This window comes from Acanthopagrus latus, chromosome 10 (assembly GCF_904848185.1).
Source record: "Acanthopagrus latus isolate v.2019 chromosome 10, fAcaLat1.1, whole genome shotgun sequence".
NCBI classification, from domain to species: domain Eukaryota; kingdom Metazoa; phylum Chordata; class Actinopteri; order Spariformes; family Sparidae; genus Acanthopagrus; species Acanthopagrus latus.
In genome coordinates this window covers 15,761,253-15,777,478 of record NC_051048.1, presented here as the reverse complement: position 1 = coordinate 15,777,478, position 16,226 = coordinate 15,761,253, and the positions used below count along the sequence as shown (strand labels likewise).

Below are 16,226 nucleotides of genomic sequence, written 5' to 3'. Positions count from 1 at the left end.
CTTGCTGACAGCAGGTTTGTGGTCAGTTTGATGAACAGGATAAGGAACTTAAGTCACACCCCACCTCTTTGCCTTAAACGCACCCTGACTGGAGCACAGCTCAGTCGCGGACATTGCAGAGTAACAGCAACACGCGCCATGAAGAACTTCACTTTGATAGCAGCTTTGAGTCTCTGCAGCATTAGTGAGTATTGGGAATGTATTACTGTTCACTTGTTTAAACATTTATCCAAATTAAAATGTTCACGCTCCTTTTTTCTGTTATCTGCTTTTGTTTCAGGCTGGATCTCTGCCTCAGTCTCTCAGTATCAGACTGTGGAGGCTCAGCCTGGTGAAGAAGTCACACTGCAGTGCAGCAACATTTCAAAATTTGATACTCAAACATTCTGGTCCAGATTGGTCAACAGAACCAAGATCAACTGTGTTGTTGTTATGTTTAATTATAAAGGCGGAAATAAACTCTGTGGTGGATATGAAAGAGAGAAATTTGAAATGAAGTCCAACATGTCCAGTGTCTTTCTCAACATCAGAGGAGTGGATTCACCTGACGCTGGGCTGTATTACTGTGGATTTTTCATAGATGGCACTCCAAGTTTGACTCCCATACATTTAAAGGTTAATGGTAAGATTACTGTCTTTTTCTCTTTAAATTCTCTCAGTTCACTCTTGTCTGCTTATATTGTACAATAATTGTATTTATTGTCTGAGAACAACATCCTGTATGTAAGAAAGTCTTTTTTTTTAGTCATTCTTCAAAATCAAGACAAATGTTATCTTTATTTTATTAAAAGGCAGCGGTGAGCCGCATGATGATGACAGGGAGGGTGAAAGTAAGATTCTCCTAAAGATTTCTTTCATTGTCCAAGTTGTCAATTAGTTCTAGGTAAAACAGTTCAGCAAGATTCAGTTAGTAATGTTGAGCCTATATTAACTTTCTTGTAGTACAGTCTGATGGAATAGCAATGCTGTCAAGTTTGATCCTGGGTGTTCTGACTCTTGTCCTTCTACTGGTCGTCATTGGTCTGGCTGTCGAAAACAGGAAACTTCAGACAGGTACTTTTTCACTTACTGTCTCTGTATTATTTCCATTAGAAATGATTTTAACTTTTGTCAATATGCTGGAAAACTGACCAGATGTTTTTTTTTGTATCATATAGCTTAAGGAAGACCAGAATCCAGAGGAGAGGTGAACACACAATTTTAATGTTACTTTTACATATTGTTTGATAGAGCCGAACTGAAAATCAGCCAAAACTGTATTCTATCAGCTCAGATTGGCTTTTCCCTGACAAATGAGTGTATTTGTATATATTTGGGCCTACATATGGGTTGATGAGTTCAGAAATTATGTTTGAGTCCCACTCAAGAGCACTAACAAGTTTAATTTTGGCATATAAAATGTTGCACTCAGTAAATGTATTTTTCACAATCCTTTAAAGTAGCTCTGAATGACAATCTGTAGCAATTTCCATGTATTAGACATTTTTTATTGGCCATATGTGAACAGATTTTAGCATGATTTGCCTTCCCCGTCTCTCTTAGTTGCCTATACACGCCTCTGGATGACTTGTTTATGTTGTTTAATGCTTCTGGACTGTAGATTAATGTGTGAAGGACTTGAGTTGATTTTCTGCCAGTACAAACCCCCCCAGTTAACAGAGAGCAACAGTAGCTGACGTTAGTTTAGAAATAGGTGTTTGCGAAATTAACCACCAGCTTCCAGCACAACACAGAGCCTCTTTAATGTATGATGTTTAACACATGTAACCATGCACTGTCTACAGAATCTGCTCTCTGATCAGCTGAAGGATGCAGCCCTGAGTTTTTACCCAACATCAGTAAGAAGCAGGAGGCCTGCATCAGAGAGAGAAGTGGAGACTCGAGTCATTTATGCTGCCAGCAGACAGATTCAGAGGGGTTCAGAGTTCAACTGATGCTTTTATCATATTAATCTGCTGTTGTGTTCTTTGTTGGGTGGGAGGAGTTAACATATTATTATTGCAAAATCTTCAAATAACCAAATGACTAAATAGCTGACTTCAAGTGCTTTTACCATCATGTCTTCCTGTTTTTTTCTGAACTTGTGACTGTCCAGATGGACCATTGTTAGAGGGCTACAGCAGCAGAGGAGTGAGTGAGGTTCACCTCACTTGTTTGACAGGAAGGGGCAGCGCAGTGTGGTCTGAGGCAAAAAACCATGGGGTGTGTTAGGTCAACGCATTGTGGGAATGAGGTCTAAAACAAAGCATATACTGTTTTTGAAAAACATCGATGTGGAGACAACTGTGACATGCTTGAACTGGAAAATAAAATCTATTTTTAAAAGACTGCTTGTTGTGGTTGTGAATATTTATGACACCCACATGCCTTCTGTTGGACCTTGCACTCTGTTGATAGTCTGGATCAGGGATCACATCTGTATCTTCACACTTCTGGCAGACTCGCACCCATCTGTCAAACTTTGTCAAAATTCGTCTAGTCAGAATGACACTTTACAATCATAATCACAGTGATATGTACTCGATAATCTCAGTGTATAAGTAAAAAAAAAAAAACACTTCACACTTCGACTCAGTGAAAACGACTTAAAAATACAAGGATGTTAGTTACTACAATCATCTGAAGTGCTTTCCAACAGCTTCACGGTTGCCGGCTGTTAACATGAGGGGAACTGCCATGTTGCTTCAAAATGGCTATTAGAGCGCATTTTCAGGCAGGCTCTCGCACAAGACATTCATAGTGTTGCAGCAGTTGTTCGCACAATTGACAGAAATAGATGTGTGAACAAAGAAAAAAAGAGAGAGAGATTCAAACTCAGGCTCCTCTCTCACCCACAAAAAGTTGAACCATCAAGTCTTGAACTGAGTGTGAATGTCAGATGTGGTTTAAGAGAGAGAGAGAAAAAGTTGGACACAGATCCCCTTCATCTGATGTCAGAAAGTCGTCGGGGGGACCATCCAACAAGTATGTCTGATGGAAAACACATCTTCACACAGTTTAGGCTGAAATTATCTAGTTTTAGGTCAAATAACTCAAAGTTGATTTTGTATATGAGGACAGCATCAGTGGTCTCCTGGGTCAGAGTCCTGTGTTTGTGTTACCCATTCATCCACCTCGTTCTCCACCCTTCTGTATACAGTATACAGTTGGCTCTTAATACCACGTCAACTGACTTCCTTCTTTGCTACAGTAATAATCACTATGGCCACATAAGCTGCTTGCGACCGATCTGATCATTTTCCTGATGAGCACAGACCCCGTCACACTTCACATCCTTACTGAACAAGAATTTTCTATAATAAAACCACAGAATCTTTCCTTTGAATAGCAATACTATGTGTAGGCCACACCACAGTCGTGTATGTACAGTATCAGCCGAAAGAGCTGTCTCAACCACAGGAAGACATCAGTTCTATTTTCTCTGAGGGCGTTTCTAGCAGAGTGTGGTCTAAAAACCCGACAACGAAAAATACAACAGTTGATGCCACATTTGATGGATGTGTTGCTGACAGACTTCCCATGCTGTGGACATACATCCTAATATCCTAGCAGTGCTGCAATGTGTGAGTGTTCTCACAGAGAGAGGGATAAAACAGGAGAAAGAGTTTAACATCTGAGCATGCACAAATATCACCATCCGTGCAAGATTCCATCTTCACCCATTCAGGCGCATGCTCAAGCAAGCTGCCTTGACCATGCACAAGTGGAGACATATTAATCTGCATGCTTTGATAATGGTTGCTTCTGTTACTTTATTGGCCAAAGTCTATGTCACACAAAGGACACTCACGACTGTCACACCTACTCATTGGGAGAGTCAAATGGAGGGAGGAGTGAGACACATGACTTTACAAGAAGAGACAGCACAGTGTGGTGTGAGTAAGTAAGGAGGCCTCACAGGTCAAAGCTTTGCAGCAAAGTATAAAAGTAAACACTTAAAGTGACCTATATTGTGTTGAATAAAGAATGTCAGTCTGTTTATTTGTACTGAATGGACATAAGAGCAATGGAATAAGCCGATTCTCTGTGGTGACGATCATTGTCTGTGTGAGTAAAAATAAAGTCCCCACCACAGGAAGACTTCAGCCACAAACATCACACAACCTGCTGTTCTCAAAGACAACGAGACAGCACTGCTTATGAACACTATTTCAATCTCTGCTTTACACACACTTATTTAGGTACCTTACATTCAAAGCAACATCAGACACCAGATTCTCCTCTGATCCAGAGCTGTTTACTGACAGCAAAAACTTTGAGGAATGAAGTATGGATTTATCCTTTTTCTGCTGTTTATCAACCTGACTGTAGCAGCTATCCTCCATGTTGTCTGCTGAATGGAGCTGGAGGAGGAACTAACCTAACAGTACAGTGACCAGAGGAGGGAAAGAAGAGAGAGAACCAGAGTCCTCAGTGAGTGCTGAGTTCAAGGAAGGGTCTCAGTGAAAACACACGGGAACACACACCCTTGCCACTGCCCACTTATTTACAGCTAATGTACAGCGCTCTGGCTGTTTAGGGCAAATAATCACTCACATAACAGCAACAGTATTTTTTCTGCATCAAATATCCAGTATAACAAGAGTAAGATTGCAGGAGTGAGGTTAAGATCCCTTTGTCTTAAATTTCATTTGTGAAAAAAAATTCAACATTAAGGTGAATTTAACATTTCTTCGACAGTCTTTGGTTTTTGATTCTCACATGCTTCTTCCTCTCTCTCGTTCTCTCTCTCTCCTTATCATTTAATTAAAGGAACACCCACTTGACGTTTGATGGAGGAGGGAACTGTAAAGACACTGATGATTGTTGAATATCCATATAGGGGAGGCTGCTGGGAGGTGGGTGGGGTGATGTAAATTTATTCAAATTAAAATGTTGAAAATGTTTCCATAAGCCTGTATTTTTAATTATTTGAGTGGAAACACTCATTTTATTTTCATTCTTAAGTCATCCTTATTGTATGTTGACAGAGTGAGTGTATACATTATACATCTTTTTTTTTTTTTTTTTTTTTTTCCTTTCAAGGGCTTAACTTCAGCTCTGGCTGTGTGTGTGCACATGAGCAACAAGTGCACGTGTGCAACAAGTTTTGTGCCCCCTCCCCCTGTTATTTTCCACTGTGGTCAAAGACAGTCAGACTGGCCTTCACTTCTCAGTATTGAAACCACAGGCGACAAAAGCTGCACAACTTTCACACTGACACTTTAGTGTGTTGCCTTAAAACCTGAAGATATTTCTGATAGATTTTGATGATTAAGTGCTTCAGTAGAAGTCTTTGAAAAAAGGTTTTAAATCCTGTGCTTTGTATGTTTCAAATGGAATTTGTAAAGGCTTAACTGAGTCAGTCTCAAACACAACTAATATTGTTTAGGCCCTAATGCTGATAACAGCATCTCATTAGTGTGTGTGTTTAGGCTTCCTTCCTTCTTCATGGCGATTTTGAGAGCAGAAAAACAGAAGTAACATAAGTAAAATAAACAACTGGCATTCCAGAGCCAACATACACTCTGAAGTTACTTAAGGCCCAGACTAAATCCAACGTCTCCTTTTCAATGACAAAATAGTTTAGTTGGCGCTTGTTAAATTTCGTAGAGAAGAAACTTACAGGCCTATCCATCCCCTGACCATCAGACTGCATCACTACTGCACCTGCCCCGACATGGCTGGCATCCACCTGCAGTTTGAATGGCTTGTCCACCCTGGGGGCGGACTAACACCGGAGCACTACACAGAAGCCTTAACATTCTGGAAAGCCTGCTGAGACCACAGGAGGCCACAAATATTTGACACTGGTCTTAAACAAATCAGTAAGGGGGGGCAGCCACAGAAGAAAAGTTCTTCTAGAACCTGCAGTAATATCCTACCATTCCTAAGAATTACATTAGCTCCTTTTTCGTTCTTGGCGTGGGAAACTGAAACTCAGCAGCCAACACCTTTGCCTGCACTGGCCTGACCTGGCCCTGTCCCACAACATGGCCGAGGTATGTTACGGTTGCATGAGCAAATTAGCATTTTGCTGAATTAACTGTCAGGCGGGCTGCAGCCAAACGTTCAAATAAATGGCCAATGTGCAGGACATGACTGTTCCTGCTGTCACTGTAAACAACCACATCATCTAAATAGACAGCACAACTGTCCAAATCACCAACCGTGTATTACCGTATTCATTAAACGCTGGAATGTAGCTGGAGCATTCTGCTGGCCAAAAGGCATCACCTTATATGAATACAGGTGAGATGGAGTGCCAAATGCAGAAATTTCCTGCGCTCTGTTTGACAATGGCACCTGCCAATAGCTTTTCAGAAGGTCAGAGCAACTCACAAACTTCGCAGTCCCAACCTCATTGATGCAATCATCCATCCTTGGAAGTGGAAATGCCTCCGGCTTAGTGACACTGTTGACCTTCCAAAAATCAGCGCAAAACCTGGGGGTGTTATCAGGCTTCGGGACAAGCAGACATGAGGAAATCCAGCTAGAAGATGATGGGTCAGCAATATTGTTTTCAAGCATGTACTTAATTTCTGCATCTACATACTTATGTTTATCAGCAGATACACCAAAAAAAATGCTGCTTGATCGGTTTTGCCCCACCACTTTGTCTTGTTCCTAAAGATGAGCCTTTACCACACTTGGCTCAATGACACATGAGTAGTACGGCGTCAACAAATTAACATGGCAAAGCTGTGACTTCTTCCTTCGCTCTGGAGAGGCGATCAAATATTTCTCCTCTGAGATCTGCTTCAGCACTGTGTGAGGACCTGTGAACCTGGCCCGAAAGGGTAAACCAACAATCGGCAGCTGTGCCAGCACTTGATTGCCAGGACTGAATTGGCACCACTCAGCTTGTGGATCATAAATATTCTTCATCTTCCCTCGAGCTTTAGCCAGTTTCTCTCTTGCCAGTTCCCCTGAAACATACAGCTTGAGCCTAAAAACGTTCACATAGTCAGTCAGGTTTTGTGGAGGATCACTATTCTTAAAATTTTCTGTTAACACTGCCAAAGGATCACCAACAGAATGTGCAAATACTAAGTCAAATAGGACTAAACCCTGTACTCTCCTGGGTTTACCTCCCTGGCTGCCACCATCAACCGCCGCAAGCCTTCCTCCCAATCCTTGCCCAACTCAGTGCAAAAGGCATGCAGCAGTGACTTCAGTGCCTGATGGAAATGCTACAGCGCCCCCTGGCTTTGTGCGTGATAAGCTGATGACAGAGTGTTTCACTCGAAGTTGTTTTAACACTTGAGTAAACAAATGGGATGAAAAGTTTTACCTCACTGTGAGTGATGGGGATGCCAAAGATGGACATAAAGTGTGAAAGTGCTTTAACCACCAACCTGGTCTTGATTGACCACAGGGGATATGCAGCTGGATACCTGGTGGCTTGACACATGACAATAAGCAGATACTTGGCTCCAGATCTTGGAGGAGGCAGAGGACCAACACATTCAACGTGCTCAAAAGGCTTACCACTGGCAGGTATTGGGTGCAATGGGGGAGGCTTGATAACCTGGTTTGGTTTGCCAGTTACTTGACATGTGTGGGAAGACTTGATGTACTCCGACACATCCTTCTTTAGCCGAGGCCAAAAGAAGTACCGTAGAATGTGGTCATATGTCCTCCTGACTCCCTGGTGCCCTGATTGGTCATGGTATGCCTACAGAACTAATTTACGGAACTTGGCCGGTACCACAACCTGAAACAGTGGATGACCCACACCAACCTCATTACAAGGCACCCATTTCCTCACCAGCACACCATTGTCCAGGAAATAGCCATGTTCCCTGTCCTTCACTTCTGCCACAGTGCAGGATATGACTGCTGTTCTGCCACCAACTCTGCACACGAAACAGACAATGGCAAGTCAGGCAAGTTCATACATGGTGCCTTCATTACATTTATTTTGTCATGATCACCACCAGCACGAGCGCCAGCGTGCGTCACTACACATGCCGGAGACACGTCTGGAAATGTGCGCTCACACTCATCTGGTCCATCACTAGCAGCACAGACTGGATTAACCACCAGAAGTGGAGGAACATTAGGCCCCACACGTCCACCAGCTAGCCCATTCCCAAGAATGAGATGGACTCCTTTCACTTGCTTGTTTCTTTTCTGTAGAGCATAGCAGTCTGCTTTCACATGCCCTTTTTTATGACAGTGAAAGGGACATACCTTTTCCATGTCATGCCAACCGGTCAAACTTGCCCCCACCTCAGGCTTGACTGGACTTTGAAAACTTGAGGTAGGACTGTTTATCCTCCTTTCAACCCTTCTGGAATCGCTTGCGATAAGCCTCAGGAACCATCTCATTGGCTTTAAGAACAGCAGCTTTTACTGAATTATAACACAAGCTGTTTGTCGCAGACAAAGCCGAGTATGCCTCCTGTGCCTTCCCAGTTAACACACACACACACACACACACACACACACACACACTGCAACATGGCTATGCAATCAACATCAGGCCAGCCCCTAGCATCAACCACCTTTTCAAACAAAGGAAAAAAAATGGCTCAGGATCCCCATCATTGAACTTCGGCACAAGACGCAGGTTATCAAGAAGATCAAAATGTAAATAAGAGGAGCGAACACCGTCTTTTGTCACTAATTTCAACCCGGTAATCGTCTGCAATTTTTAAGAAATGCTCTTTCATGCGGCCATCCCAAAACCCCACCGATGGAGTCTCAAAAATAACTTCAACTTGAGCCATTTTACCAACCCAGCCCAAAAGGAGAACAAGCAACACACTGGCTGTAACAAAAGGCAAACAGGAGTGTCCCCTCTATCTGCCTAACCAAAACTAAAGTAACTCACCCCTAGTCTTCATGTGATTAGTTGCAGCAGGTATTTATGCACTTAAGACCACTGGCATGAAGAATCGACCAGAATCTGGCAACCCCCAAACAGCCATGGACATGCTCCCGAGACAGAGTCTTTAACCGCGTTCACCCCAACACTACAACAAACAACAAATTCAGCAAAGCTCAAAAGAAACAATGCCTACCAGGGGAAATCAGCTTTAGCTCCAACAAAATTACACACCAGCATGTCAATACTCACCCCCGTTTGGACAAACGGCTCTTCGAATCAAACTCACATCCTGCTCTTCTGCATGTAGAAAGAGACAAAGACCCAGCTCACTCGTCCATGTGGTACCTCTCAAGCCCTGCAAAACTGCCTGAGAAACCCCTGCAATCAAGCGCACCTGGAGGCCCACGACACAAAAGAGAGCATGTGATTAAGTATTGTCATGTCATTGTCCGTAACCGCTTATCCCTTTCCATGGGGTCACGGGGTGTTACTGCTGGAGCCAATCCCAGCCTTGTCTTAGGGCGAGGGCAGGGTACTCCCTGGACAAGTCGCCAGCTCATCGCAGGGCCCTCACTGATGAGCAATGTGGGGTTCAGTATCTTGCTCAAAGACACTTTGACATGCAACTCAGCCCTGAGCCGGGATTTGAACCAGTGACCTTTCGATCACTAGGTGATTAAATATTCACAAACAAAACATCTAACCAAAACTTCAACGAGCCCCCAATTTGTCACAACCGGCTCAAAGCCATGACAAATAATAGGAGAGGACACTAAGAAGTTAAAGCAAGGAAATCGTAATTTATCGAAACCAACTCAAAAACCAGCGTATCAATGTGGAAACAAAACAATAAGGAGCATGGAGAGTAGAGTAGAAGATTTCTCCCTTGTCCACTCTCTCTCTCACAGAGCCTAGTGAGGCGTGCTCTTATAGTACTGGGAACAAGGCTTTGGCTGGACACATTCGTGCATGAGTCAAGGAGCAACAATTACGAAGCACGAAGTACGAAGCAACAATTGGAAGGACGCAAATACAGACAACCTGGCAAGCCGGTCATGTCAGTGGTTTTACTTTTAAAAGCTGACAGATGTGACAAGGAATCTGTTAGGTTAACAGGAATGGGAAAGGGAAAAGGGTGCAGGCAGGTTCATGTTCAAGATAGAAAGCAGAGGACCATGTAACACTAGACTCAGATTGGTGGATATTAATGGATGTGAGAGTCAGGATACTAGGAGGAGTGCAAAAGTCTGGTGAACGCATGGAGAACAGCAATAAGTACAAACCTTTATAGAAATCCAGGAGCCTCTGGGAAGAGAGGCGCAATAAGCAAAGCAGGACTGAGGCAGCCGTTGTGACAGAACCACCTCATCAATGGATTAGATCCGGACATCGCTTCAAGCTGTTCAGGATGCCAGAAAGTTAAGTAGGGCTGGCCTTGATTCTGAAAGGTGTAGAAGCAGGAGACCTCAGATGGGAAGCTGTGCAACTGGAAAGCAGGAGAACAAGGCTCGAGGAAGTGGTCTGAGGTGGACTACAACCAATAGACAGGGCAGATGGGTGGAGATTCTCTGGAGGGTATTCCGTATGCCTGTGACAAGAACGGGACTGATCTGGAGGGTAGCTGAGAAAACCAAACAGCAGAAGTTTCTTCAAGAACCTGCACACGGGGAGACAGGCAGTGTGGTAGGGAACTGAGGGTAGTGGACCAGTGGCGAGCCAAATGAGAGGAAGGCGAGAGGTGATAATACTGAGGCTAGCTAAATGAGAGACAGGCCTGTGGCTGACAATACAGAGGCTACAGACTGGGAGCAGAAATTGGAAGATGCAGAGGAGAATGTCTACTGGCAGTTGGTAGGAAAAGCTGAGAGGACCTGGGGTACAGATGGAGAATGGTAACAGCAGCAAAGCATCACAAAAATAAGGAAGTTGGAAAGTTATGGTAAGTATAAAAGTGTTGGAAACATGGATCTTTACAGAAAAGCATGCCATACTGTGTTAGTGGAAATAATCAATACCAGCTGCTACTATAACCGCTACTTCTTAAAAATATCGTTAATCTGAAATTCAAATCACTATTGTACCTCAGCCTGGCAAAAACCGCTCCAATACCACCTCCAGCATGCACCACCTTATAAGACAAAACAGGTTTTCCTGTGCAGAACACTCCATTTGGTTCACTGGGGACGGTACAATCATGAACATAAGAGTGTAGATGAAAATTGCCTCTACACAACTATCTGAAATGGAAGGAAACATAAGGACAACCTCAGAACCATCTGATCATCAAGATCATTGTTATTGCTTTGGTCAAACAAAAGTTGTTTGTATTGTTAATATTGGATGATGGGATTAGATGTGACATTCTTATATAATCTTACATTGTATAATAAAAATACCACCATCAGAAGAAAAACTTAACATTCTGTGTCGATACTTTTCTTCCTCACAGCAGGTTTGTGGTCAGTTTGATGAACAGGATAAGGAACTTAAGTCACACCCCACCTCTTTGCATTAAGAGCACCCTGACTGGAGCACAGTTCAGTTGCGGTAATTGCAGAGTAACAGCAACACGCGCCATGAAGAACTTCACTTTGATAGCAGCTTTGAGTCTCTGCAGCATTAGTGAGTATTGGGAATGAATTACTGTTCACTTATTTAAACATTTATCCAAAGGAAAATGTTCACGTTCCTTTTTTTGTTATCTGCTTTTGTTTCAGGCTGGATCTCTGCCTCAGTCTCTCAGTATCAAACCGTGGAGGCTCAGCCTGGTGAAGAAGTCACACTGCAGTGCAACTACATTAACACATATAAAACTCAAACATTCTGGTCCAGACTGGTCAACAGAACCGAGATCAGCTGTGTTGTTGTTACCTTTACATATGGAGGCAAAGGGACAGTCTGTGATGGATATGAAAAAGGGAAATTTGAAATGAAATCCAACGTCTACACTCTCTTTCTCAACATCAAAAAAGTGGATTCATCTGACGCTGGACTGTATTACTGTGGCTATTTCATGGGTGGCATTCCAATTTTGACTCCCATACGTTTAAAAGTTAATGGTAAGATTACTGTCTTTTTCTCTTTCAGTTCTCTCTGTTCAGTTCGCTCTTTTCTGCTTATATTGTACAATGATTGTATTTTTTGTCTGAAAACAACATCCTGTGTGAGAAATTCTTTTTTTCAAATCATTCTCATGTAAACATGTCAAAACAAAATCAAGACGAATGTTATCTTTATTTGATTAATAGGCAGTGATGAGCCGCATGATGATGACAGGGAGGGTGAAAGTAAGATTCTCCTAAAGATTTCTTTAATTGTCCAAGTTGTTAATTAGTTCTATGTAAAATAGTTGAGCTAGATTCAGTTAGTAATGTTGAACTTTCTTGTAGGAGAGTCTGACGGAATAGCAATGCTGACAAGTGTGATCCTGGGTGTTCTGACTGTTGTCCTTGTACTGGTCGTCGTCGGTCTGGTTGTTAAAGTCAGGAAACTTCAGACAGGTACTTTTTCAGTTACTGTCTCCATCTTGTTGCTGGTGGAAATGCTTTTAACTTTTGTCAGTATGCTGGAAAACTGACCAGATGCTTTCTTTGTGTTACATAGCTGTTAAGGAAGACCAGAATCCAGAGCAAAGAGAGGTGAACACAATTTCAATACTATTGTTTACTGTATATTGTTTGATAGAGCCAAACTGAAAAACAGCCAGAACTGTATTGTATCGGCCCACATTAGCTTATGTATTTGTACTTTGGTCGATTTTCTGCCAGTTCAAAGGATAAGTCTTTATTCACGTTCTCAAGTGCCTTGTCTCAGTTCCCCTCTCTGATCCATTAACAAAGACCAACTGTAGCTGACGTTAGTTTAGAAATGGTGTTTGTAACATTAACAATCAGCTTCCAGCACAACAAATGTTCTCCTTAAAGTATGAATTTAAGGGAGTCTTACTAAGAACATCGTACCATTTGGAACTAAAGTTCATTTAGAAGGGGTTATATTTGAGGGAATTAAGTTCCTCTAAGTCACCATATTAAGACTGTTAATACTGTTTTCACAGAACGTGGGCCATGATGATGATGTGAACTACGCAGCTGTGACTATTCGACCGAAAGCAAAAAGAAGAGAGCAGGAGCCAAATGTTATCTATGCTTCAACTAGATAGACTCAGGAGGCAACTGGAACTGATGCTCTATTATATGAAAATGCTTTGAGATTTTGTATGCCATGTTGGTGACAGCAGTTACCATTCTAGCCAAACTCTTTTCTTATGCAATAAAGATCATGTGTCAATCCATTTGTAAGTGTCTTCCTGCCACTGGTATGTTTTGATGGAGGAGCCAGTAAGAACGATGATGACTGCCCAGGTTGTTTTATAGTGAGAGATAGATTAAGGTCTCTGACAGTGGAGGAGTGAGTGAAGGAAACATCACTTGTTTGACAGGAAGAGATAGCACAGTGTGGTCTGAGCACAACTGAGGTGAAAATGTTGAGGCCTGTTAGATCAAAGCTTTCTAATAAAAGAGTGTGAAATTAAGCAGCGAATACTGACTGAGAAAAAACCTAGTCTCTAGAGCTATGTAGAGGTCATACGGGACATCAGTGTAAAAACTGAATATTCTTACTATGATAGTGTAACATGAAAATATGTGCTATGATTCTGAATTAAAAACAGACTGTATTAAATTGAAATTCATTCAGCAAGAAACAAGGAAGAGGGTCTGATCCTCTTCCTGATCCCAGCACAAGACAAGGAAGAGGGCCTACTCTGGATATTTCCTGGTGAAACATACAACTTATCCTGGATCTTTACCTGGATAGCTTTATTAGCCTACATTCTATTTGCATGCTTACTTTAAGGGGTGCTTGAAGCCAGTTAAGCCAGGCTGCAACCACAACTGACACCATTCAAAGGTTTCAGCTTCCTCCTACCTTTTGAAAGTGAGTGGATGAGGCACCAGACCCACTGAGACACCAGAGGATAAGAGTGTGCATCACGTTGTTGTTTCTAATTATCATGAAGGTAAGCCATGCACGACATAGTAAATTAAATAGAACAGTGAAAACCCCCTTGATGTACTCTCTGTCACATCTTAGACCATCAGGCTATTGTCAGTCACATTTGTGCAGGGTCAGCAGGTCACGTCAGAGGTTTTACTTGTAAAAGTTTATATGTAACCGTAGAGGCAAACGTAGTAAGTCCAGACAGAAGTGACAAGGAATTTGGGGGGTTTACAGAATGGGAAAGGGAAAGGGTGAAGGCAGGTACATATTCAGGAGGCTAGAAAGCAGAGGACAAAGTGACATGAGACACAGATTGGAGTCAGTATACTCTGAGGAGTGGGATAGTCTGGGGGCATCTGGTGGATGCATGGAGAACCGCAATGAATGCAGCACTTTATACAAGCGCAGGGGCCTCTTGAAATGGGAATGCGGTTGATACAGGCAGAAGAAACACAACAGCACTGAGGCTCCCCTTGTGACAGAACCACTTCGTCATGGGATTGTGTCCAGTCATCGCTTCAAAATGTTCACGGTGCTAGAAAACTAAGTAGGGTGGGTCTGGGTAGCAGCAGAGCTCAAGTCAGCAGCTGCGCAACTGAAGAGCATTTTATCCTAGTATCAATGTTTTTTTTTAATGTTTTTATCTATAATTTGCACTAATGAGGAGTTACATCTTAATTTCATTGTACAATGTACAATGAAATGTGGTCTGGAAATCCTGAGGGTATCTGGGGGAAGGTCCTCCGCCAGGTTAATGGCTCTGTTTTTAGATGTGTCGGCCTCACGCTGGAAAGATGTGGCTAAAGCTGCAAGGGGAGCAAACCACTCCTCTGCTGTCAATATGGTATGTACAGTATAAAAGTGTCGGAAACATCTTTACAGTAAAGCATGCCATACTGTGTTAATGGAAACAATATCAACTACTGTTATAAAAGACTGTAAAACCATTGCATTTTTAGAAATCTGGTTAAAATCTGAAATTAATTTCACTAGCTCAAGTTGGCCCAGCAAAAACAAAAATACCACCTCCAGCATGTACCACCTTATACTAGGACAGAAAAAGGTTTCCCTGTGTGGAACCACCTCCATTTGGTTCACTGGTGATGATACAGTCATGACCACAAGGTGGTGAAGGAATATTGCTTCTACATAACTGTCTGAAATGGAAGGAAACATGAAAACAACTCACTAAAAAATGTAAGATTTAAACATACAGACAACCTCAGAACCATCTGATGATCTGATGAGATCGTTTTTATTGCCTGATCTGACAAAAGTTGTGTGTATCTTTTACACCGGATGATGGGATTAGATTTGATAATCTTACATAAAAGTTCCCATGTGTCATTTGTATGTAGCAAAATCTCTATTGCATTTTATGAAATAACACCATCTGAAGAATATCTGAAGAGCATTCTGCATCAGCACTTTTTCTTCCTGACAGCACGTTTGTGGTCAGCTTGATGAACAGGATAAGCAACTTAAAAAACACCCCACCTCTTCGGTTGAAAGCGCCCTGAAAGCACTGGAGCACAGTTCAGTTGCGGACATTGCACAGTTACAGCCACACGTGTCATGAAGAACTTCGCCTTGACAGCAGCTTTGACTCTCTGCAGCTTTAGTGAGTATTGCCATTATATTACAGTTTACTTATTTAAACATTTATTTAAATGAAATGTTCATGTTTCATGTTTGTTATCTGCTGTTTGTTTCAGGCTGGATCTCTGCCTCAGTCTCTCAGTCTCAGACTGTGGAGGCTCAGCTTGGTGAAGAAGTCACACTGCGGTGCAACAACATCTACAACAATGATGCGGTGACATTCTGGTTCAGACTGGTCAACAGAACCAAGGTCAGCTGTGTCTCGGTCAAGATCTACTCCAATGAAGCTAAATACTGCGAAGGATTTCAAAATGGGAAATTTGAAATGAGAAGCAGCAACAACATTGTCTCTCTCAAAATTGGTTTTGTGGCTAAATCTGATGCTGGACTGTATTTCTGTGGATTTTATACTAATGGAATTCCAACTTTCAGTGTCATACATTTAAATGTCAAAGGTAAGGTCATTCTAGTCTTTTCTTTTCATTCGTTGTTCATTTATATTCATTCTGTATTTCCATAATTGTCTTATAACAACACAAAAAACAAAGTGGCTATTAAAACATTGGCTATATTTAATCAAGATGTAAATCTGCCATAACAAAAAGGCTACTTTTATCCATACTTTTTTTCTTTAAAAGGTGGCAGTGAGCCACATGGTGACGAGGGCAGCAAAGGTAAAAGTGAGATTCTACTAAAGATTTCTTTCATTTTGCAGAATATAGAATATTTGTAGGTGAAAAAGTTAAGGCTCGATTTTTAACTTGACTCGAAATTAGATTCTAACTTGACGATCGTTCTTGTAGGAGAGTCTTAT

General features: G+C 42.0%; 1 protein-coding gene across 1 annotated transcript; it reads left to right on the top strand.

Annotated features, from left to right (window-relative positions):
• Window positions 1–11,304: 11,304 nt before the first annotated feature.
• On the top strand, window positions 11,305–13,087 carry LOC119027560. Its single transcript, XM_037112885.1, has 6 exons — window positions 11,305–11,437; window positions 11,533–11,874; window positions 12,064–12,102; window positions 12,205–12,315; window positions 12,419–12,453; window positions 12,870–13,087. The coding sequence occupies exons 1-6, from the start codon at window positions 11,392–11,394 to the stop codon at window positions 12,972–12,974; spliced, it is 678 nt and encodes a 225-aa protein (XP_036968780.1). The 5' UTR covers window positions 11,305–11,391; the 3' UTR covers window positions 12,975–13,087.
• Window positions 13,088–16,226: the final 3,139 nt, after the last annotated feature.

What these genes read in the sequence shown, in the direction of transcription:
- LOC119027560 (XM_037112885.1), top strand. Translation starts at nt 11,392, where the DNA reads ATGAAGAACTTCACTTTGATAGCAGCTTTGAGTCTCTGCAGCATTA. An exon ending in CATACGTTTAAAAGTTAATG is followed by an intron (nt 11,875 to 12,063) that starts GTAAGATTACTG and finishes TTTGATTAATAG; the next exon opens with GCAGTGATGAGCCGCATGAT. An exon ending in AGAATCCAGAGCAAAGAGAG is followed by an intron (nt 12,454 to 12,869) that starts GTGAACACAATT and finishes CTGTTTTCACAG; the next exon opens with AACGTGGGCCATGATGATGA.